The sequence below is a fragment of the Pagrus major genome, chromosome 7 (assembly GCF_040436345.1).
Source record: "Pagrus major chromosome 7, Pma_NU_1.0".
Classification (NCBI taxonomy): domain Eukaryota; kingdom Metazoa; phylum Chordata; class Actinopteri; order Spariformes; family Sparidae; genus Pagrus; species Pagrus major.
In genome coordinates this window covers 13,763,795-13,788,816 of record NC_133221.1, presented here as the reverse complement: position 1 = coordinate 13,788,816, position 25,022 = coordinate 13,763,795, and the positions used below count along the sequence as shown (strand labels likewise).

Below are 25,022 nucleotides of genomic sequence, written 5' to 3'. Positions count from 1 at the left end.
CAATATTAATATCTGGTTGTAAAGTAAAGGAGAACTAGAGCTCAGAAATGCAGAAAACAGGAAAGAAGAAGTGACTTACCTGTATCGCAGTGGTAGAATACGATTGTCCTTGAGGGTAGTTTAGTACGTAGTCATTCACAACTGCTCTGTTCGTGATGAAAGGAAAACAGTTCCGTAAAGTCCAGATCAAAGGAAATGTTCTCCCAGCAACACCAGTTTGAATGTAAACACCACACACTGAAGCATGTTCTCTGAGATACATTCAGCAAAAACATGAATGAATGAATGAATTAATTTCAACAGAGTTGTGAAAAATGACTAGTGACAGATCAGTTGGGTGTTGATGGTGGGTCAGTGCTTCATGGGGAGATACTATTATGCTCTACAATAAAGTCAGTAGTGTGTGGCCACACATTTCAGGTGATCAAGAGTTAAATTAAAAAATATATCGTAGAAAAAACAAAGTATACACCAATTAAACTGTAACTGTTGCACCATCAGCTTCTGGGACATTGAGGCCTCTGCAGACAGCTGAAGTACACAGTCACATGCACACATGCTCTGATAGGGGATTAATGCAGGAGGTGTATTATTAAATAAGTTACTGGGTTTTATCATTTTACTCTTGCCATGTAACATTTTTATTCTTTTTTTAAAATGCCACAATGTTTTTATATTTATAAATATATATATAACTATATTTAATCCTCGTGTTGTTTGATTTGATGACACTTTAAAATAACCATCATTTATTAACAGTAAAGTTATCATTAATTAAACTTCTATCATAAGTTTTTCACTTTTAACAAATAATGAAAAGCTTTATACACCATTTATTAAGGAATTGCAAAGGTTTACATCAATTGCAACTTTATAATGGCCGTACAAATAATGTTTACAGATTAACTACAGTATTTATTAACCATTTACAAAGTATTATAAACATCAGTGGCAACTTTGCAATAAACAATTGCTTAATAAATGGTTTATAAAGCATTTCATTGTTAGTTAAGAGTGAAATATCTATTTAATGTTTAACTAAAGATGGTTGAAGTTTAAAGTATTACCCTCTACTTGTACATATCTTCCAGACTTCCTTCTTAATGAAGACATAAATCTTAACATTAAGTCACAGATGTATAGATTACCCAATTAATTTACCATTTATTAATGATGATTATTATCAAGATCTTTACTTGTTACTTCCAAATGGATTTAGGCATCAATTTTTTGGACTCAGACAGCCATCTAACTTTGTATTCTGTTATAGCAGCTGGACTAGAGGGCCATTTGAACTGAAGGTGGTCATTCACCACCCAACCCCTCCCTGTCCAAAGCAATCCACAGACATGTTCTATTCAGAGTTTTGAAACAAATACCAATGGCCAGACACTGGTTTTATTTTTAATTTTGCATAGAGATGGAACAGAGAAGAAAGCAGGCATCAAAGTGTTTCATGTGTCACAGTAAGGTCCTTGAGTCTTAAACTGTTTTCAGTCATCAAGCTGGCAGAGCATGGCCACGCCACGCTTGATCCAATGCTGAGGGCGCCTGCTTGTGGGCAACATCATGGAAATCACAAAATTGGTGGAGTGTCCTGTAGTAGAGAGGGTGCCCTTCCTCTCACTGGTCTTGTAGAGAGGGCAGACAAACAGCTTGTCAGGCTCAGTGGTCTTCGTTTGAGCTGCATGAGGAAGAAGAAAGTAAAGAAACAATGAAAATGGAAAGCAGAGAGTCAGGAATGCATGCATTTCATTTGTGTACAAAATATAATTCTTACCTGGTTTTATCCAGATGATGGGCATCAAGTCAAACAAGACTTTGGGGTACTGCTCGCCTAGAACTCCCCTGATGACAGGGAGACAAACAATATTTAAAGCAACATTATGTATCTTTTTTTTTTTTTTACCTTAAAACTGCTTCAAAATAATTTAATGGTACAGTATCTTGTAATAGGGTGAATGGTGTCTCTGTCTCAGCCACTACACCCCCCTATCACTTTCTGCACTATGTTACTTCAGTGAGAGGGGAGGATCACAGCTTTATGGTGTGCTCAGACCAAACGGCATTATGATGTTGTGATTTCGCCATTTTTTGATCCATTTATTACAGTCAGATCACAGTGAAATCGCTTCGTTTTGGGTTCACACTGATGTGGTAAAACAGATTAATTCAGTCTATGTCTACTTGCTGGTCACACGTACTATTTATTGATTTTAACACACCTATTAAACTGGCCCTCACCAGAGACAGCTGGACAGGCGCCATGCAGCTGAGAACTGGGCACAGGTCAGTCTCAGGTAGCGCTGGAAGATGGTGAAATTGGCAGAGCTGGGTGCCGCGCGAGTAACGTAATCAAAAATTAATAATCACAAGTAACGTGATGCGAGTATTTTCTTCGTGTTTGGTCTAAACGCACCATCACATACATGTTTACTTTCAACATACAAGTTTTCAAGACATAACACTGTTATAACGTAAAGAATTTTGTTTGTAGTTAGCACCTACATTACGTCTGACAAATTGTTATAGACCTGGGATTTGAATTTATGACAATGCCATTGTATTCAGAAACTGTGGGGGGTGCCAAATACCAATTTCTACATATATGTTGCTTTAAGGCTTATCAGGTTTATATAAAGTTTATTTCCCTTTTTTTTTTTTTTTTGCTATTATGATACAGTATATAACAAAAAAAACCTTGTTTTATCCCATCGAGCACCATCCAGAAACAATCCATTAACATAGACACCATCCTCTGGTGATGTGTCTGACTCGTCAATTGGAAGAACCTGTACAGTAAAGTCATGACAACAAACCACAGATCAGTATACCTTATGTGAAGATATTGTGGACAGACGGATTATAAAGTGTGGGTCTTTTAACCTCAAAATCAAAGCCTAGCAGGTCAATGGGGATGTGGTATTTCCTGGCATAGTTCTGCATAGCCCCAGTTAAAAAGGCCTGCGTGAAGAAGAAGCCTGACAGCCAGAACACGTTTGGTTTGCCGGTGTCGTACCAATCCTACAGGCACACAAAGTAAGAGTAAAACTATAAGTGGAGTGACAATCTCAACAAAACTCCCATATAATCATATTCCTTTTTTCCTGCTCATCTAAATGATATTCATAAAGCAATCTTACCTGCAAAAACTTGAGCCTTGAGAGAAAGTCAGTAATGTAGCTGCCCAAAGGTTTGAGGCTTGGGTAGGAGCGCTTGGCCCACTTCTCTGGGACCTTGCCAACTATCAAACTGCCTGCAACAGCCTCCAGCTCTGCATCCATCACCACTAAACCCTTGATAGCCTTCAACAGGTTCTGCAGACTCACACGGATCGTACTGCACAGCCTGAGAGAGAAGGCAGAAAAGCAGTTCAGTCGTATAAAATATGTGATGATGTGCTGTATGTCTGTAAGTTCTACACTAAGCTATTTGTTCATACGTGTTGTAGCGCTCCATCTCTTGGACGAGCACAGTGTTCATACTCTCCTCGTACAGCACTGGGAACTTCAAGAGAGCTGCTTCTGTGTCAAAATTAGATGGGAGCTGGAAGAAATAAGCAAGTCCACGAGTTAAAAACATACAATGCAGCACATGTATTTTATAATAAGGTAAAACTTCAAGAGACATTGGATATTTTACTGGAATGCTGCACCTCAATTGGCGCCGTATGGATTTCCTTCCAAAATATAAACATGTATCTAATCTAAGATTCTGAAACCAACCAAACTTACCAGTTGGTTGGTTGGGCTAAATGCTAACATCAGCATGCTGGCAGGTTCACAATGAAAATTCTCATAAACATGCTGATGTTGAGCAATTATAATGTTTACCCCGTTAACCCTCTTAGTTAAGCATGTTAGCATGAATCTTCACTGGCCTCACGATTCGATTCGATAACGTTTAATGCAAAATGATTCTCGATGCATCTCACTGTATGGCATCCTCAATTATCTATGTTACTGCACACGGCTACTTTTTCATCATTTAAATTCCACTTTTAATTGAGAAAGTTCTTCCAGTATCAGACTACTGCAGTCTACAAAATAAAAGCTAAATCTTTTCAATACATAAACATTACAGAAACAACATTTATCCATCTGCAGTGCCTTACACATTTGTTTTAATCTACAATCCTATTGTTTTCACATGGCAGCTTTAAGATAAGGCATTTATTGACTGCACCAGAACAAAAATATTACATTTTTTAATTAATTTATCTTATCTACAAGGAATGGATTGATCAACCCATAGTATACAGTATATATAGTACATACATGTAAATATACTGTATGTATTTAATTTTACTTGTACTTTTGATTCTTAAGTAAATTTAACATCAAATAATTTGATGAGTAATACTCATCACACTCAAAGTACTATTTGTATGGGTGACTTTCACTTACAAAAGTGACATTTTAACACAATATCTTGACATATTTCGATCATAAACCAAAGAACTGTCTCAAAGTGGATAAAAAGCTAAAATAAATCACCCTGAGGGGGACGTGAATACCAACAGTTGTTGAGAATTTTCCTTTAAAAATCATAAATGTCAACTTCATTATTCATGAGAATCCATTGCTTGCATTATCAAGTAAGTAAGTGTTTAGATGAATGAAAACTTTAACCTGTTGGTGGCGCTACAGGAACATTCAGGAGATCATCAAAATCAGTAGGATTCATACTGTCTATACAGAACTTCATGGCAATCCATCTAATAGTTGTTGTAAAGATTGATATTGTTATCTCGAGAGCTCCGCCACCAGGACGGCTGAAAATTGCAAAATGAAGAGGAGGTTTGATTAGTTTATACCTTAGTGAGGATGTCATTCGCTATGTCATACAGCGTGTTGTCACTCCCAGAGCTCGCCCCTCCCTTAGCTCCTCCACCCTGCGTGAGCAGCAGTGAATCGAACAGGAACTTTGTCTGCTGGAGATCTTTAGAAATGTCGACATTTTCATGCATCCCAAACACCTCTGGAAGCTGGCTGAATGGAAGCTCCTAGAACACAGCAAATGAAATGCTATTCAGTTGGAAATCATATATATGTAAATCAAAATCTGAACTGTAGTGTTAGCCTAAGCTATATAATAAGCTATTTATCTTCTTTATGTGCGTTATATCAAGTGGCCTTACCTTGATAAATTCGATGTAGTCCTCATATACAGATTTAGGTGGGGCATAGTATTCGCCACTAGGTGAGAAAGGGTACCGAGGTTTCTCGATGACGTCTTTGTTGTAGAAGTCAGCCAAGATGGTCATCAGAAGGCGCCTGTCCCAGTCGTCTGTCACTCGGCCACCGTAGTTACACTCCCCGGTCAGGTAAGTTATGGCCTCGAAGGGCACCTCATCATATTCATTTACAAACAGCTAAAAAGTAAAATGAAATTAATGTATGTACGATTCCTGCGATGTAGGTGTCAGAGGCAACTCTGAATGAATACCTGTAGCTGTCTGATGCTCATACGTAGGTCAGACTCATTGAAGCCATAGGGGATATTCCAGCCCAGTGGACCAAACTTCTTCCTCTCTTGAACAAGAGCATGGAAGAAGCACAGACCATACAGGAGCTTCTCCCAAATCTAGAGGGGAAATCCAAGAGTCAGAGAATGTCCTTAGACAGACAAAAAATGAATGTCACATATAAAATATAAATTAGCTTCCCCCGAACTCACCAGCTCCTTATTAGGGCAGTTATTGAAGAAGTTTTGGTCTGAAACAGGATCTGACAAGTATGACTGTAGCAGGTTGAGCCGAAGTCCTGTAGGAGGCTCGTTTGTCATTTTAACCCCGTTCTGCAGGATGGTCACTGGAAACTGATATCAGAGAGAATTCTTTTAATTTTTTATTTTTTTATGACTAATCAGAATAAAGCTCTATCACGCTGCTGAATTAATTCATACACATGGCGTTGAGCTTAACCTTGGCTGAAGGGTAGCTTGTGAGCCAAAGGCGGAAGTCTGGGTGGCATGTTGCTGGACTGAAGTCCTCACAGATTTTCTCAAGGGTGGACATCCAGGAAACAGCCAGATGACAGTTCTGCAAACACACCCATGTGCCATCCTGCATTGCTGTGGATATCATTTTGGCAGCGATGGGTCCCTGGCCCTGCCCCAGCGAGATGGACTGGAACTTGGCACTACTCATATTCTTGTCACTGGCAAATTTGAGTAAGCCTGTGGAGGGAAGGAGTTACTTCTAATAAATGCAAGGATAGCAGTACCTTGACAGTCAATCATTGGTACTTTAAGGACTTACTAGCCATGGGATCAGCTCCTGGAGACAGCACAAATACGAGTGGGATGGTGGAGTTGGAGTCTGCGTAGCTCTTACTCAGGTCAAAGGGAGGAGGTTGGACAAATTTCTTTCCCAGTTTGCCAGTCACATATTTAGTCACAGCTGGCACAATCTTATCTGGCCTGAGACAGCGCACAATGATCATGTTCTGCAGCTCATTGAGTCGTTCACACCATGGAGTGGGCAGAGGAGTGTTGCACGGCTCTCTACTGTCATAAATAGGCTTGAAGTCCCTTGGGCTTTTGATGAAAGCCTCTCTGTGGAATAAATAACACTTAGATTCACTCCATTAGTCAAAAGGGATTTATAATGACAAACAAGACACTGGATAGGAAGTAATATGAAAGCATTTTTGGTTGAGTGAATGGTGCTTTTTACTTGATTCCTTTTAAGCCAGGCAGTTCACTGGCTCTGCAGATCTCATCCCAGCTCTTGTCCTGTAGCCAGGTGGGGCCGGGGTTAGCTACGGTGTTCTGCAGGCCCACACCTCCGGTCAGCAAGAACATGAAGTCAGAGTACTCAATTTCCTCTTTTGCTCTGAGTGGAAATAGAACAAGATAATGATCAATATAAAATTCACATCCAAATGACTTAACATGAGCATGTTGTTAGCAGCTGAAATCAAAATTAAGCTTACAGGAGTAGGTTGGAGCAGAGGAGGAAGGAAAAGAGGAGTTTGTCCCTCTCAAAAAGAGAGCGACAGACATTACAGTACAGGTTGTAGGTGAAGTGATCAATCAGGTATCGAAGCCTTCTCTCCAGTATCTTTGACTTGTTACTGATGAATAAAAGACAAAACATAGGAAACATTAGATGTCCAGCTCCTACAAGTTTCTTATCGCGATCCACGATGAAGTCTGTTATGGTCCCATCCCTATGTCAGATATCGCAGTATTTTCATTCAGAATTTTAAAATGTAGCTGAATCGTAGTAATAGTACAAAAATCCTGTGTGTACAGGGAACATTTGCTGCTGCAGCTGTGAGGGATTACTTTTTCTTTCACTCTGTGCTCATGTCTTCTTAGCTTTTTAGGGATTGTTTGTTTTCTTCTAAAAAAAAGACCTTTAGGATGATTTGGAGAAAACTCCAGTTTAGGCATGTGTACCAGGAGCAATGACACAAATCTCTTTTAAATCTGACAGCAGTTATGACTGAGACAGGAACTGAGCCCGACATCCGAATAAGAGAGTTGCTGTTATAATCCTTGTCTTTGTCAAATGTGTGATTCCAGCGTGACATTCAAGCTTGTGTTTATGCTGTTTTCTAAACTGCTGGCACAGTCATAAACTCCCAGATTTGTCAAAATGCATTACATCCTGTGGCACAGCACAATACACTTCATGAACATAACTCACCTGTCTTGAATAGAGTTAATGTAGAGGTTGACAAACCAGCTGAGAGAGTACTGGTACATAGGGTCTATGTTGGTCAGATCAGCAATGCTGAAGAACAGGATGGAGGAGTGCTTGGCGATGGCTCTGTAACCCTCTCTAGACTCTGCTATTTTGATCTCTGTCTTCTCTGCAATCTGGGAAATATGTCAAACATAGGAAGTTACCAGATACCAGGCTTGTCATATTCACAGTCCAGGTCTTATTTTTCACTGAACAACATTTGAGAGTTATTTGTGCATCTTCCACACCTGCTGTTTCTTAGTAATCTCATTGGACATGATCTTTGCAGAGTCTAGAATCTGAATGGCACTCTCATCCTCCAGGATATTTCCCTCAGAGGACTGCAGTGTCTCCAGGATCTTGTCCTCAGTTTCTTTTAGCTGCCTCTTGTTGGCAGCTGACTGCAGGATAAGCGCATTCCTCTCCTCTTCCAGCTCTGGCCTGTAGAGCAGATAAATCACAAACAATCAGGAGGCGATAATAAGTATTTTAGTGGTACACCTATGGGACCATCTTATGAGTGCTACCTCTCCTTGGCAACCACAATCCCTAGCAACTGGTCCTCCAAGCCCTCTGGGGTGATCATGAAATTGAGCAGAGACACCTTGGTGGCCAGTTCTGGGAGGTAGTGTGGGTTCCTCAGCTTAGTGGTGATATAGAAGCGGAAATCGCAGGAGTATTCGATCACACTCTCCCCCAGTCTGATGCAGTCCACACCGCCTGGGTGAAACAAAATGAATGATCTAATTTTACACAATTTTTGTTTTAAATTCTCAATCACCCCTTTAGCAGTCATCTCACATTAACAGCACCTTGTTTGAAGGTCTGTTTGAGCAGCAGCGGTTCCAGTGAGGGGTCCAGCTCCTCGCCAACATTTTCCAGCAGCACCGGTGATCCAAACTGAATACAGTTTTCCAAAGTTCTCATATAGTCCCCATCTGCGAGCTTGATTACACTCAGGTTGTTCTCTTTCTCTGAATTCTTTACCCACTTGTTGGCCTGACCCTGGGGGTCAATCATCAAGGGCCTACAAACATTAAGGATGATGTTAATCTGAGGTTGAATTGTACAACTTTGCTGCAAGCTTTGTGTACATTCAACCAAGAACTGTTTGTTTTTGACAGACAGTAGTGAGAGATTTAACTTCAAAGCATTTCAGCAATACAGACTCACCATCTACGTGAATTACTGACAATGACACCATTATCGATAGAGAAGGAGTCACTGGGAAGGCCTGCGATGTTCCAAGCCCTGATCTTAATGGGATCTCCCAGAGTCTTACTGAGAGAGAAGTCATCTGATGATGTAATGTTCTTTGAATACAGATAAGGAAGGTGAAAAAATTATATAATAAGCGATCAAATATGTCTGAACTCAAAGAAAGAGGCTACAAAAGTGTAAATAAAGAACAGGAGGACTGTTACTTGGCAGAGTTTGGTCCATGACTTGGTGCAGTCCTGTCTGAAACCGGCAGTGAAGGCTCCCAGGTAGGCGATGACACCAGCGGAGATGAGAACATCTCCAGTCAGGTTGTCATACGTGTTCTGCAGGTCATCGGCCGCCTTAGACCATCTAAAGACAGAAAATAAGTCAGTGGCATATTATAATCATCTTATTTTCAGAAAAAAAACAACAGTAGAAGATTCATGTGAATCATCCTGACCTGGTCTTCTCTCCACCCAGACCACCAATGAGTTTCTCAGCCCTCTCCAATTTCCTGGCACACAAATCCACCTGGATCTCCAGCTGGGCCTTCTCCTCTGTCTTCTCCTCGAATGTTTTCTGAAGGGCAGCCAGACGGTCCTCGACCTCCTTTAGCTCAGCTCTCTTCTGGTCCAGCAGGGCCATGGTAGCAGCCAGGGACTCCTGCGCCTCTGCCAGATTAGCCTTCTTAGGAGCCACAACCTAAAGCCAAAGAAAGTGGTTGAGTTAAAAAAAAAAAAGCATGTATGCATGTATTATTAGGACAGGTCAAGAGAAAAAAAAGCCAGAAATACCTTTGCCACCCTGTCGTACACCTCCATTGCTTTGATCCACTTGCACAGGCCCTCTGCAGCAGAGGAGGCCTTTACCACTACAGTGGGGTCAAAGTCAGGATTAGTCATGTACTCGCTGCGGATTTTTTGCATCACAGAGACCTGCAGTGAAGAAATAGAGGAATTAGTCACAACAAAATACAATTGTGAGTGTTAAAAAATAAATTAAGAATGTGGTTTTTCTGACACTCACGGGAATATTGTCCTTGTCATATTCTCGTAGATCTCGTAAAAAGTTCATATCACCTAGTAACTTCTTGCTTGGACCCCAGTAGTCAAAAACCTTGACAATGAAGACACATGTTATTCACTGCAATGTTTCTGTAAGTTGCAACGTTACATTTTTTTTTTGTTATAATGAGATTTGGCAGCATTTGTTGTTTTTTTATTTTTTATCTCAGTCTAACCTTTTTTCCAGTCCCAGCTGGGTCAGCTATCTTATCCGGCTTTATCTCTTTCATCACACACACTGCCGACATCACCAGCTTCACCCCTGAAGGAGGATTTTTCATGGACTTCACAATTGTCACATCGGAGGGCTGAAATAAAACAGGCAGCTCAACTTACTCCACTGTCTAAACTGTGACCATCTGAATGGCTAAACTGCAGTTAAAGGGTGCTCACCTTCAAAGTGTCCAAGGCTGAGAGAGCAGCCTCCAGGGCGGGGATGGCCTCAGCCAAGTCACTCTCACACTCATTCTTCAGAGCCTGAGCCTCGTCGGCTTTTATAGTTGCTGCCTCCTCATCAACACGCACAACTTTACTTTTGGCTTCCACCTCTACAGACTCCACTTCAATCACCTGAAAGTCGTCACAACGAGCAATTACATCCAGTGTGTTTTTTATATAGACTTCTGTATATACTCCAGAAAATGGGAAATGTATTCACCTTCATCATTTTGGTGTTCTCTATCTTAGCCTGTTCCAGTTTGGGCTGCAGGTCTACAAGTTCCTGCTTCATCTCACCAACCTGCAGTGGAATATTGTTCAAATGAGTTAAACAAGGTTCACTGAACACACAAAGTAGCAAGCAAAACAATTCTGGTGAAATAAATTAAATACCTGAGATTCAGCGAAGGCTAGTTTATCCAGGCCGTTGGTATACCTCTGTTTTGCTTTCATGACAGTGTCTCTTTTCTGAGTGAGCAGCAGACGGAAAGCTGCAATCAGCTCCAGGTAGGATGTGGGTGTCACATAATTATGGCGACCAAGCTCAGAAAGGAATCTACAATGAAAACAAGAGTTTAATTAAGGGCTTGAGAATGTAGTTTACCTCTGAATATAAAAGCTTATAAATGACCTTGTCATACCTCTCTGAGAGCTGTTTGGCAGAGGTATGGAATGTTTTGCAGATAGGTATGACCTCCTGCCTCTCACTTTCGCTCATCTCCAAGGACTCCAGGAATGAGTTGGCCACTCGCTCAAGAGCCTCTTCTGGCCATGGCTGTCAGGGCAGAGGAAAGAAAAAATAGTGAGGATTGGAACATAGACAAGAGAATAGAAAGACAGACTGCTGAACTGCTAAGAATAGTGTCTATTTTCCTCCCTTGATCATGTCCCTCCTAATGCCAATATATTACCTGGAACCAGTCAATGGTACAGCAGTTGATAAGAGATGGAAATTGGCGCAGGCGATTTCGAAAGGCATCTCCGATAGGACTGAAGGCCACGACGATGTGCAGGTTCTCTCTACAGCGTGCCACGAAGAAGGCAAATAGAGTCAAAGGACTCAACTCCAAATTCTTATTACCAGCCTGGGCGATGGGACGTACTGTCTGGAGAAAGAGAGAAGAAGTAATAGTAACATTAAACATAAATAGATACAGCCTTTATACAAGGTATACATTGCTCTATAAGGGTATACATGTGACAGCTTACCTCCATGATCTCTTGCTTCTCGTCTATGGCAAACAGATTGGGCACCTCCCCTGTGTTCAGGACACTGTCCACATCTTCGAGAAAAGCCTCATCTTTGATCTGAGCGTCAGTTAGCAAGAAGACGGTCTTCTGACCTTTCACCCCAGCATTTTTCAGCAGCATCTAAAGTATAAGAACAATCAGGCAGTCAGGGTGTTGTTAAAATCTTTTACAACCTTAACCACAAGCAGCAATAAAGAAAAGAATGCATATAATGCTTCAGAATAACACAACACAGAGTCTGTCCTAAACCACAGTGCTGACTTTGAGGTCATCTCTCCACTCAGTCATGCCATAGCTCTTAGAGATCTGAGGCTGGAACAGGGTCATGTGGGATATGGATGTGGCCAGACGGGTGATGGACTGGCGTCCACTGCCTCCCACTCCCACTAGTAGTGCATTGCCTCCTGGCTGTTTCAACACACGGCTGATCCGGGACAAGTGCTCCAGGACATAGCTACAGTACATAACACAGACATGTTATTCTCAGCTTATTGTTAGTTTCCATGCCAAAGTCAGATTTTAACATTTAGCTGCTTGATTCAGACCTATTTTTTGCAGTGCGTGTAGTGGAAGTGACTTGTTAACACTAAAGCTTTTTACCGGAAGATGACGAGGTTCATGCGATTCTTGTGCATCTGGTTGTATTCTTCAAGACACGACTCCACCACCTGAGAATAGCTTTCCATTGAGGGCACCTCAGCATACAAGCGCTCATCACCCTCAAGGTCAGGGTTCATGTAGTCACCAAACAGAAGGTTCTGCATGTCTTCCTCAACCAACTGGAAATGTTTGTTACAACTTAATACATATCGATTTTGCCTTTTGTTTCATATGTACATATTTTGTATAAGTAGAGCACAAAACAGTTATGGATTTTTCATATTCTAATGGGAATAACATTCACAAAAATAGATCAAATCTTATTTAGATCCTTGTGAGCAAGGACTGACAACAGCAGCTCCTCTTCTTTCCCGAATTTATGAACATACTGTGAAACATAATAACAATAGAGGGCATGACATGCACTGCAGCAAACGTAACTGAATCTCTTCTTACTTTACTGCCTTGTTTCAGGTGATCAAACACCTTGTCAAAGGACTCTTTGAAGTGATCTTTGAGGATGCTGTTCGTAAGGTGGTAAAGCCACACTCGGTCTTTGTCATCCACCAGGCGGTCATAGAAGACACGGAAGACCTCATGGACAAACAGGCGGATCATAGTGTGTTTGTTCTCCAGCGATGACTTCTTCAGCAGCAGGCAGCCTTGGATGACACGTGAGAAGTCCCGCAGGTTGAAGGTGTAGTGAGACTTGGCTGGAGTTGGAAGCAGGTTCTTCATGGCTTTCTTATACACCTTTAGGAAGTAAAAGCAATCATGGAGAGGACAAAATATGATTGATAACATCCTTTTACACATAAAAAACGTATCTATCAATCTTGTTTTGTTTTTGGGGCGACTCACTTCCATTGTAGCTGTTACTATTTGGGTTCCAATAGTGAAATACTCAGGTGGAAATTCATTGTTTTTGAGATAGAAGGCCACCACGCTGGAGAAGATGCGAACCATGGTGTCATCACTGAAGGCATTAATGCTAAAGATGTTGAAGTGCCGCAGGAAGCGGGGCGTCACAGCATTCCTCCCACCACCAGGCGGGCCCATAGCTGAGATGAGCTGGAGGTCAACAAGAGTGATCTTGGAGGTATCCTTCATGTCATACCTGCCAGAGCAAAACACATAAGGTCAGTATGAAATAAATTGTGTCTTTTTCTCTTGTTTTATTATGAAATAAGCATCTAATAGAGGATGGTTCATACCAGTTTCCATGGTCTATAAACTGCCGAAGAAGCTCCACAGGAGGCTGTGCTCCAAACTGTTCCAGTGCAGGCATGTTCATGTCATCTACAAAGATGACACACTTCTTTCCCATGGGAGGCCCAAACACTCCCTTCCTTCTCTTATCCAACCTGGACATGATGATATTCTGGGAGAGGCAATAAATACAGAATAAATTATTTACAATTAAAATTAGAATCACCCTATCTGGTTTGTTTAGATTTTTACATTTTAAAACATCTTCCTAGCTATCCAAATATTCCTGCCAGAACATTCTGTCATCCAGGCCTCCTACATTCTGACCTGAGTTTGGTTGGCGCTGGTGCGAGCTGAAAAATTGAGAAAGAAGGGTAGATAGCAGTCTTTGTCCAGATTGTTCATCAACTTCTCCTTCACATACACTGACTTCCCAGTTCCAGTAGGGCCTACAAACAGGAGAGGCCTAAGCAGAGACACAGAGGAACAGTTTGAAATTTAAATACATCCAGGGTGAAATGAACCGATTATCTACTCTATAGAAAGCAGTATATAGAGCACAGATTACATTTAAAAAAAAACAATATACTTTTAGCATTTGTATGTATCAGTGAACCTCTAGAATACTGACACTCCATAGCTGATGCAAAGGTCCATGAGGTAGGTGTAGCGAACTGTGTCTATGGTGGGAACAATGATCTCTTGAACTTTGGTGTTTTTGTCCCCAAGGCTGGCATTCTTGATGGCATCATTCCAGTGAAGCCAGCGGCCTTTCCCTTTAAACTGTGCAAGAGATTACATTATGATTTACTGATGTAGACGAAGTGAAACACCTTTGGGTGATGTTATTACACAATACCTCATAGAAATAGTCATACGCCAGGCCCTTCTCATCCATTGGACACTCCCATTTCCCCACAGTGGCGGGGATAGGATGTTCTTCTGTCTTTCCGGACACAATCTCCCTGAAAAACTCACTAAACTTCTCTCTGCTGTCTGTGTCACAGCTGCCGCCGATGGACCACACCAGGGAGAAGGCAAAAGCTGCCTGCAATTATAAAGGAAGAGAAAGGGAGGTGAGCCAGGAGGTGCAAATGTTTGCGAAGTACAGAGCAAGAGTTTGAATTAATAAGGCTAAAATATCATTCAAAATGCTGAATTCATTCAGTTTTTTTTTTACCATGATCCAGGTGCGAATATTTTTATCGCCAGGATCCGTCTTCACAGGTTCAGTGAGCAGCATCTCAAACAGTCGACACAAGGACACCACTGTATTACTGTCGCTAGTGGGAACAACTTCCTGTAAACAGAACCATAATCCAGTTATGTATTTTATATACTGTATAAATGTATACTTCTAAATGTTCTTCAGGTATTATTGTCTGGATTGCTCTAGGGCTTAGGGTCACCTACTCTGCAATGTTTGCGCAGCATCCTGAGGGTGGGCGGCAGGAGCCAGTGGAATAGCTCCAGCAGCAGGGAGCGGTTATCTGGGCTCTGCAGAGGATCTGGAAGAGTATTCATCCAGGAGATCACTAAGGGATCCCAGCCCAACTGAGACGGTTCCATGAAGATCATACCACATCGACTGACTGTGGCAGGCTGCAGAGGGAGAAAACAACCACACAAAACCAAAAAAATACCCTTTTAGAACATCTGGTTACCTTCTGCCAATCAAGCTAGATACAATGTTAACATCTTATCAAGCATGTTGGTGAAAGTTATATTCAAGCAAAATGGTTACCATTCAACAAATGAGCTACTTAACATAGGATAATCAAATAAAGAATGTATTAAACTCCAATTGGCTAACTCACAGAGGCCTGTGATAGATCCATTGCTTCAAAGATCAGACTCATCTGACTGGACATCTGGATGATCTCGCCACTCATCAGGCACAACTGCAGAGGAAGAGTTACACAACAAAGATCTTACTCCAGTATATGAAAAAGAAATAAGTATAAAAATTGATTGTTTTACTGTGTCTCATGGACCTTTTTGTTGTCATCCAGCACAGTGTTCATGCTCTCAATCCACAGTGTATCGATGGGACCATCAAACACCACCCATTTACGTTCTGGTGTTTCAGCAGAAGCAAACTCCCGAAATGTGTTTGCCACAATCCCATCAGTCCACTAATATAGAGGGAAAACAAAAAGTGAAAAGACTAAGAGAAAGATAGGGTCCCCATTAGTTCTAGGTTTAAATCAGTACTATGAATGAAATACACAGATATTATATTTTTCTGTGAGACAGAATAGACATCCAAAGCACTGGTCTACCTCATGGGAAACTAGGTCAAACTGTCCAAAGAGCTGTCCCATGGTAATGGACTTTGGGTTCAGTGTCCTGAAGATGACTTTCTCCTCTTCACTGTACCCTCTCTCATTCATGAGAGTTAGGGTGTCAGCAAGAACATGTAGGACTTTGGTCTTCCCAGCAAAAGGCTCTCCCACCAGCATGAAACTGATACAAAAAGAATATTCTAATGCAAAATCTTGTTTCAAATACTTCCATCAAGACGTGTTAAATCTAAACACGACATCACAGCATGGCAGCAGTGAAACTGAAACTCAGCATACCCGTGCCTGACTATCATCATCTCATATGTCTGGATCATCTTCTTTAAGAAGACCTCTGTTGGCTGTACGTTGTGATTTTTACAGCACTCTTCAGCAGCCTCCAGAAACAGCTGCCAAGGACATGAAAAGGAAAAAAAACAGATTATAATATACATGGTAACATTAATAAATACACAGGTATCAGGTATTAGAGTTAGGACAAAAGAGACCTGATAGTCAGCCTCCGGAAGGGAGATGCCTGGGAACAAATCACTGGTGATTCCATTGAACAGCGGAATATCATGGGAGAGAAACTTTGGCTCATTAACATCTTTTATGGACCTCAGAAGCTGGACATTACAACATGGAGACAAAGTAACACAATCAAAAACTGCAAATCAAATGACACACTCAAGAAGTTTACAATGAGGAGAAGCAGAATGTGTTTAGAAAATGCATTCATTTCGGGACAAATACCAGTATGTCCTCATTCTCATCAGGATACTTGAGCTTGAGGTTTCCTGCGGCCACAAGTACAGCTTTGACCGCCCTCATGCCGTAATCATAATGGAACTGGGAGGAGAGCTGCTCTGAACAGAGCCTGTATGTCATCACAATCTTTACTGACAGTGGTTTGGCATTGAGGAAGCCATATGAGTAGAGAGAGATCTCTGCGATCAGTGCGTAGTTGGGGACCATCATGGCCACTGTTCGGAACAACACCTGCACAGAGAAATGAAATGAAATGTTGTTAATATGTTACTGCCAATGTTGGAAAGTCACTGGAATTATTTGAAGAGTTGGAATCAAATAGAGTCGATTAATATCATCAATAATACCAAAAGTTGAAGCGGTAACAGGCAATATTCTCGTAGCGGACTCTAATAAATAATATTAGTTCATAGACCTTGAGGTTGTCTGGGAGTTCTGAGCGTCCTGCATAACCAGGGTTCATCGTGATGGACACAAAGCAGTTGGGATTGAGTTTGAGCATGGTGCCTTCAAAGTCAAAGTACTCCAGGTTCAGCTCGATGGCCCTCTGGATGCAGAGAACCTGCTGGGCCACTACAGACAGCACCTCCAGCTCAATACGGTTGAACTCATCAAAGCATGCCCACGCACCAGATGAAGCCAGACCTTTAAAAAACTGTGGGCGATTGCACCAAAATACTTGTTAAAAGAAGACATTTTAGCATTAGAATTAAGACCATAATATTAAAAATTTCCTGCTGGTTTTACTTTGCCCATAGCGAGGTAATCCAGTCCGTCGGAACAGTTGAAGACCACACACTGCACAGCTAGAGCTTTGGCTAGATCTTTGGTGGTTTCTGTCTTTCCTGTTCCAGCTGGACCCTCAGGTGCACCCCCCAAATGCAGGTAGAAAGCCCCAATCTAAATCAGAGAGAGATTTTGAATTTAATGGTAAAATATCTGATCACTCAGCATTATTATGATAAAAGTGTCAAGTATTCATGTTTAACTAGGCTGTTTGTCAGCTATTTTACCAGGGTTCTGTAGCATCTGTCAGTCAGTGGAGTGATGACAAGGCGTGGTGAGTTCCCCAAGTACTCGTAGGCGTACTTAACATCACAGTTTATTATGCGAACACGAACATTGTCATTGCTCCAATAGTAACGAAGCTGAGCAAGCCACTGGAAGTCTGTTTCATGTGATACACCTGTTAAAAACAGACATTCAAGCATTGGTGCTTTTCCTAAACTAACGCATAGCTCTGTTACAGTCCACTCTGCATTCTGTGCCATGAGGTACCTTTCTCAATAAGCTCCATGACCACATCCCTGGCATGGACATCAATTGTGACCAGCGCTCCCAAAGTGATCCGTGTTTGTTTGGCTAGTTTCCCTCTCACCATCTCCACAATGTCTTTCAGCTGATTCTGGAGTTGCTGGTAGTAGTTCTTTAAACCCTACAGAGAACAAAACCCCACTTACTAGTATAATGTTTTCCTAAGGTGATACTGTTTAGGTGTCACACTCGTCAAAAGAAAGAATTCAGGTCAGTTGGTCAGGAGTGAGACACATCACTGCTTTGTACCGCTAGTCTTCACTATCAACATTCATTAATATGTACTATTACAACTCTTGTATTAGACTGGATTGAAGTTTTTTTTACTGGTAAATGACATTTTGATTTTAACTCGGGATATTCACGACTTAATCATCTCACATTCAGAAAAACACTAAAAACCATTTCCATTAAATTATATGTAAATTCCATTTTTCAAAAGCTAAAAAACAAACAAAAAAAGGTATAAAACATACATCAGGCCCTGCTCTGATGGCTTCATGAACCTCCAAGGTCCAGAAAATCTGGGAGGTACACAGCACCACCTGCCCAGGCCACTCCTTGACCCACTGGCTCCGTGCAGTCTCAGCATAGGCCTGTTAGTACAAAGTCACATTGTCCAGATATAGAATATGATCCATACACAGCATGACGGTGTTGGAGTTAACAAATCACATCACTGTGTATTATTTAAGGTATGAGGAACATTGATCTCACCACCCTTGACCGGGCTACTACATCTCTGACACTGCGAAGCATCACATCCTCCACCTGCACCAACCACTTCTCCACAGCTCCTTTGGCTTCCGATGTGGAGATGAGCTCGATTAGCTGGACACGCTCCCCCTCGCCACTATACATGGCCTGGGCAAGAAGAGTATGCAATTTAATACAAGTTAATCAACCATAGTATCATCTAACAATGACTGTATGTGTGTCTGTCTTGCCTGGATATCCAGATTGGGCAGGAAGTCCAGTTTGGAAATACCCTCAAAGCACTTCTTCAGATGGGGCTGCACTCGCAGTGGGTCTTTGGTCTCAGATAGTATCTCCAGCATTTCATCATTGGATAAGAAGAAGAACCTGTCAGCAGCATTGGTAGCAAGTATCAAAATCTGTGATGTTAAAAAAGAATTGAACCAAAGAAATACTGCTACATCTTTGAGTTTACCGTGGAAAAAAGAGACGCTTCATCTCCAGATAGGCATTCAGTCCTTTCATGATGCTATCCAGGAGGTCATTACAGTTTTGCAGTTTCTCTAGCAAACCAGGCAGCGAGGTTGCTGGCAGAATCTACAATTCCAAATCATTAGTTGACACAAACATCATCTTTCAGATTTTCTTTTTCTATGGAATAATTTGCCCACCATAAACTTTTTTGTCGACAATTACCTTTGGATCCTTAACACAGTGCCTCATGACCTCTTTCCAGTGTTTGTCAACAGTTTGGAAAAGTCGTCCCCCCTCTGGAATCTGCTGCATGATGTCTTGAGAAGAGAAGATGGGCTCCAGATAAAGCCATTGGGCCTGCACCTTCAGCCATTCATCGATGGTTTCCTGGATTCGAAGCAGACGCTCCTCCCATTCCTGAGGTCACAACACAAACAATTCAATCTTGGTACTCCCACCTGGTAAAACTTCCATACACATTGTGTATTTATTCATTGCCATTAGGTAGATAGAAATTGAAGCAAACCTTGATCTCTTTTTCAAAGGGTTTGATGAACGGTGAGGCCCTCATAGTCTGAGTCTTCACAATCTGGTCATCCAGCATTGTCTGAATCTCATCCAAGGCGGTCAGGATGGAAACTCCGGTCTCCCTGTAAGGTTGATGATGGAAAGAAATACCATCCCAAATATGCAGCATGGTTTGCATGGCCTTCTCCAGGGAAAACTCCTGTAGAGACACATAGTAGTAGTATATATTATATTATTTTACATTTTTATTAAGGTTATATATTATCAAACGCTGTAGAGGGAAAATTTCAGGGGCTCTCACTTTACTAGCAGCAGCACTGATCGACTCAAATGCCTCCAAGTAAGGGGCCAGGTTTTGTTTGAGAACTTTGCGTAGTGTAGTCCCAGAGTCAGGAGTGAGATCATATCCTATTATCTCTGACATCTGATCCCAGTGACGGGCTCTGAGGCCTGGATTACACAAGATGGACACCGCAGGGATATGGTTCTGTGGACACACCACATAAGGGTTTAGCATCAACTTACAAGACTTAATCAATGAGCCCCTTTAGAGGGACAGTTACATACAATACCTTGAACTCTTTGATCTGCTCCATTACAGTGGAGCACAAAAGCATTGTGGGGCTTTCCTGCTTCCTCGGGGAAGCACTAGGTTGTCGCCTTGTTCTCCCAGCACTCTTCTCCATCTCTTGCTCAGCCTTATTCTGTTTCTGTTGGAAAAACTTCAGCATCTTGAAGATCTCCCTAAAGAATTCATCCACTTTCACGTCCATGCTCTCACCATCTAGGTCCTGGAAGGAACCATCCATCCATCTATTCACAAAGAAGATAAAAGGTTATCAGGGGAAATGTTTTCATTTAAACACAGCATGCATCAAACTGAAAACAGACCTGTTCTCTGTGTGCTGCCACTTCAGTACAAGTCCAAATAGCTTCTGGTACAGTTCAATAGTGTCTCTGATGACCTCAACTTCTGGGTAACATGTTTGTTCCATTTTGTAAAAGGCCTCTTCTTTGTTAATGAAGATGATATCCTCCTCAGCCTCCTGGAGAAGTTTCTGAACTGTTTTGATATCCATTACATACTGCCCAAAAAAGTGACAACAAGACAGTTATTCATCATTTGATGTAATAGTACTGCCAGAAAACCACACTAAATTTGGCTTTATGGAACTTCTGTAACATTACATGTGTTTTTCTGTTTCATGTTTATGTGTGTATCATGTTGAGAGAAGAGAAGAGAAGATCGATGACACTCTCAAATGTGTCTGTTCAAGAAGCTGGGGCTAGTTAGCAGTTAGCTTTGCATAGCATAAAGACCGAAAAAGGTGGAAACAGCTAAACCACCAATCAGCACTTCTAAAGCTCATGTTATAGTTCATTTGTTTAATTCATACAAAAAACTGAAGTGTAAAAACAACAGTTGCAGTTTTATGATGGGTTATGTGCAGGATTATTTCTTGGCCAGGCGCAGTGACGTCCTGGAGTTTTTAGAAGTTAACTGGCTGCTGGATGTTGCTATACAGTATACTGTGCAGAGAAATGTGAGAATGCAGTTTATTTTTCTAATTTACTCTAAGCAAGATGCCAAAGATAAAATGTTGTAATTATTTGTTCAAGGTTATCTGAACGTGCTAATGAGTTTGTACCTGCTGCATCATATCCAGCTCAGAACAAAGCGGGAAGTCTTCTATCCTGCGCCCCAACTTTTCCAGTTGTACCATCAGTCTTTCTCTTTGAACAAGTAGCTCCTGCTCCCCTCTCCGCTTGGCCTTCTGCATCACCTGGAAAACGACACAGCTGTCCAGAATCAGGTCATCCTCAAAAAAACAACTACGATATACTCTTGTCTGCAAAAGCTAGAGCATTACCTCATCACTAAGCTCAAATGCATGGAGGATTTTCTGTGGCCAGATAAAGACTGTCGAATTAAGCTCCAGATCCTCTGGCTCGATGATGTGGACATCCAGGAGGTAGATCAGTCTACAGCATGCCTCCTGTCAACACAGGTGGGTAGTAAAATATTTTGGAATTGATACAAGATTACTGAAATCAATATACTTTTGTGTAAGACACAACAGGGAGAAAGAATCCTCATATTTACCTTAATTTTTCCATTAAGTTCTACAATACCCTTTGTTTTAATTAGGTCAATGTAATCCATAATCTGAGTCATGTCTTCGGTTTTTTCTGGTATTTTCAGAGTGTTCTCTCTGATGGTCTCAAATTCAGAGCAGATCCTGTGAATAGACACAAAGCATTGTGAAGAAAATTAGACCATTTCAAACACAGAGGAACAGTTTAGCTAAATAATGTTGCAAGAAGTGACTCACTGTCGATTTTGCTCACGGTGGCTGGTGATCATTTTCTTCAGAAGTATTTCAGCATAGTTTTTGGCTTTGTTGGCCAGCCCCTGTTTCAGCTCTTCACAGTCCAGATGGACCATTGTGAAGTGGGCTTTTGCTGGGAGGCTGACAATCTCCTTTGACACAGCACGAAACACCTCCACTTGCTTTAAAAAGCAGTGGGATTACGCATTGACAGACAGTCATCAGAAAAACTGACACCAAGGCAAGAATATGTCTATAATACAGTATACAGAGCATGAATTAAATGTTATGATTTGTTACCTTAGTGTACTCATCAAAAGAGCGCTCCTCTTCCATGAACTTCTCCACTCGAGCCTGTGCAGTTCCATTGACGAGCCAGTCATAATTGTCAACTGCAAAATAAAGAACGAAATTCAGCATAAATAAAACTAAAATCAATGATGTGATGATAGAAAATGTTGATTATAGAATATCACCATAGTTCTGGAAATGTTTGTCAGTTTGCTCTAGATTCTGCCACACAGCCGCCTTCACAGTGACCCGAGCCCAAGCAAGGATGTGTTCAGCCACTTTGGCATCCACAAACGAAGGTGGGCCTTGTGCCAGCCATGACTGGACTGTCTGTACTTTCTGTAGATCAAAAATATATCAGAAGTAGCTCAAACTACATTTAACATGAAAACTTAGCATATAAAGTGGGTAATACACACACACACACACGTAAGCTCACCTGCAGAGTATTTGTGATGGAATTAAGAATCTCAAAGACAGCGGCTTCCAGATCTTGCAGGGTGGGATAAATTTCCATCTTTTCATCATCAAAAGTCAAGGCCATGCGAAAGATGGGCAAACGGTGGTGATTGTTTGGATCAAATAGATTGACAAACTCCTCTACACTGGTCTGAAGCAGTGATTTCAACTGGGAATATACAAGAAAAATGATCATTAGTCCAAATTATATACAGTACAAATACTGTAAAGAATGCTTGTACAAAAAGCTAACATAGGAGATCAGACTGTAATACAGCGACATACAGATATAAATGTAAAAGCATTTGCAAAAATTGATGAGATTTCAGTTTACAATATTCCTTGACCACTTAAATTTACTATATATGTACTAAGTTTCAATTGTCACAGTGTATGTTAGTGGTCTTTTGATTCATGTATCGAACAACTGATACAGCATAAAATAGTTAAATATATTAGCATTGGATTTGATTTCAATTTAAATAATTTAAATAGTTCACTTTGTCACTTCTCAAGTCAAATTCAAGCCAGCAGCATCATCTCACCTGATTGGAGATGAGGGTGGACGCACAGTCGTAGAAGGAGTCCAGTTTCTCCTCTTTAACTCCATTCAGTGTTTTATTACTTGTTAATAAGTGGATGACTTTGGGAAACCAGGTATTCATGATACAATCTTCTGTCCTCTTACACTCCACAGCCATTTTGTTCTGCAGGCTCTTACAGTCCACAGGTCCTGAAGCCCTAAACCAAAAGAAGGCAAAATGAAATCACAGAAAAACTTGAGCAAATCTTCATGGGAATTATCATAGTTACAGCATGTGCAGCGCCATGTTGCATTTGTGGTGTCTTTTCAAACCTGCACCATGAAAGATCAACCAGGACCAGTGGGGAGAATGTCGTGTAACCAATTTCCAAGACAGTTTGCATTACCGGATGGAGAATGTGCAAATTTTTTTTTATCATTTTGCAACTTCTAATAAAGCTGTCATGCCAAGGTTGGGAGAAATCAAGAATCCTGCAAAAGATTGGACACATATTTTAAAATAGGTTATTTAAAATTAAAAACTACAAGTGGTTATTGTGCATGAATCGCTTATATAGATTAGACACCCACTTTGGCGGGGTAGCTGTCTGTTTTCCTGAGATATCTTCTTCCTTCTCTGGATCCTTCAGTACTGTGTCCACTAAAGGGAGTGAGTATGACATAGTGAGGCGTGGTTCACCTGTAGTCTACATGTACTCTGCAAGCACAGACAAATAATTGGCAATACCTGTGTGCTTGACAATCACATTGCGGAAGTCGTCACTAACTTCTTCGCAGAGGGCCTGTAGTAGGCTTTTTTTCTCAGGGCCCTCCTTAAGTTCAGGCAGGACTCGGGCAACAATGGAGTCCAACCACTGTTGCTGGATTGGGGCATACGGGCTGTTCTCTACACACCGCTTCAGGGACATGTAGTTCATCTGCAAACGGGACCAAAATAAAACAACAAAGGTGTCACAAACATAAATATGGTTTGGTCCGCTAAAAGGTCAAATTCAATATTAAAAAGCAAACTTACTTTGCGCTTCCGTTCCTCACTGAGCATCTATAAAGCAAATGTTGAAATATTTATACCACATTATATTTTGCAATATTTGCCTGTGAATGCATATTCAAAATGAGTGCTTATGTGGATAGATAATTGGCATACAGAGGGTGGAAGCTGTGGCTCTGGTGGCTGGTGGCTGCACACTGCTTCCCTCTCTCTGCTCTGTCTGTAAGCCTCCATTGCTCTGGACACCCTGTGATAATTCAACAAATTGTAACACGCTGCAGGACACCCAATGGCCTATATAATGATATTCTGTCAAAGCTAGATACTGGGATCATTCTCCTACAGTTGTGGTAACCATTGAGATTCTGTAGAGAGAGTTGAGCTGAAAACAAAACATACAAAAGCCTGTGGCGTTGCTCTTGTTGCGCTTTATTCCGTCTGTGCCTCAGCCGGTTAGTCGCCGATTTAGAAACCGTTAGCTCCCTCACTATCTCGTCCTTCGCAGCGGCGACCTGGTCAACGTCACACCACAGCTGAGCGCCTCCAATCGGGGGCAGGACGGGAAACTTTGACAAGCAATCCCTCGCTGTGGCATCGACGATTTCGTGAGAGGTAGCCATGTCTGGCAACGAGCCACTAAAATAAAAAGAAAAAGAAAAGAAGAAGAGCTAAGTTACGAATGTTCAAATAATGTAACGCCAGGCTAACGCTAACTTATCTTGTTATTTACATTTTAACCTGACACAAGCTAGCGTGTGTCGAAGTTGTTTGCTATCTCAAAAGTTAATTGCAGCGAATAACAACAGGTTGGCTATCGGTTTACCTGTTCGTTCATTCAATATCTTCTTGCTTCGGTTAGTTAGCTAATGTTAACTGATGTC

At 41.3% G+C, this 25,022-nt stretch overlaps 1 protein-coding gene across 1 annotated transcript; it reads right to left on the bottom strand.

Moving 5' to 3' along the window:
• Positions 1-1,408: 1,408 nt before the first annotated feature.
• dnah12 (dynein, axonemal, heavy chain 12) lies at positions 1,409-24,761 on the bottom strand. The gene is made up of 73 exons (XM_073470187.1): positions 24,541-24,761; positions 24,298-24,388; positions 24,166-24,192; positions 23,878-24,067; positions 23,721-23,790; positions 23,463-23,621; positions 23,152-23,347; positions 22,587-22,775; positions 22,333-22,486; positions 22,157-22,248; positions 21,860-22,038; positions 21,631-21,766; positions 21,398-21,523; positions 21,176-21,310; positions 20,418-20,611; positions 20,099-20,339; positions 19,828-20,013; positions 19,525-19,725; positions 19,221-19,415; positions 19,000-19,121; positions 18,776-18,911; positions 18,546-18,692; positions 18,305-18,424; positions 17,793-17,949; positions 17,528-17,700; positions 17,262-17,414; positions 16,930-17,169; positions 16,500-16,745; positions 16,253-16,372; positions 16,044-16,153; positions 15,744-15,927; positions 15,456-15,596; positions 15,279-15,362; positions 14,875-15,063; positions 14,642-14,761; positions 14,321-14,509; positions 14,093-14,244; positions 13,789-13,927; positions 13,467-13,633; positions 13,114-13,369; positions 12,709-13,005; positions 12,253-12,431; positions 11,914-12,106; positions 11,611-11,772; positions 11,313-11,507; positions 11,043-11,176; positions 10,795-10,957; positions 10,622-10,702; positions 10,357-10,533; positions 10,140-10,271; positions 9,926-10,015; positions 9,694-9,834; positions 9,360-9,601; positions 9,115-9,268; positions 8,870-9,009; positions 8,509-8,723; positions 8,224-8,416; positions 7,945-8,137; positions 7,658-7,830; positions 6,939-7,079; positions 6,680-6,838; positions 6,263-6,558; positions 5,927-6,180; positions 5,680-5,820; positions 5,449-5,586; positions 5,141-5,374; positions 4,817-5,005; positions 3,443-3,546; positions 3,144-3,348; positions 2,887-3,024; positions 2,701-2,792; positions 1,781-1,848; positions 1,409-1,684 (listed from the first exon to the last, which is right to left on the bottom strand). Exons 1-73 carry the CDS (start codon positions 24,759-24,761, stop codon positions 1,494-1,496), a joined length of 11,931 nt encoding a protein of 3,976 aa, XP_073326288.1. The 3' UTR covers positions 1,409-1,493.
• Between the last annotated feature and the right edge of the window lie 261 nt (positions 24,762-25,022).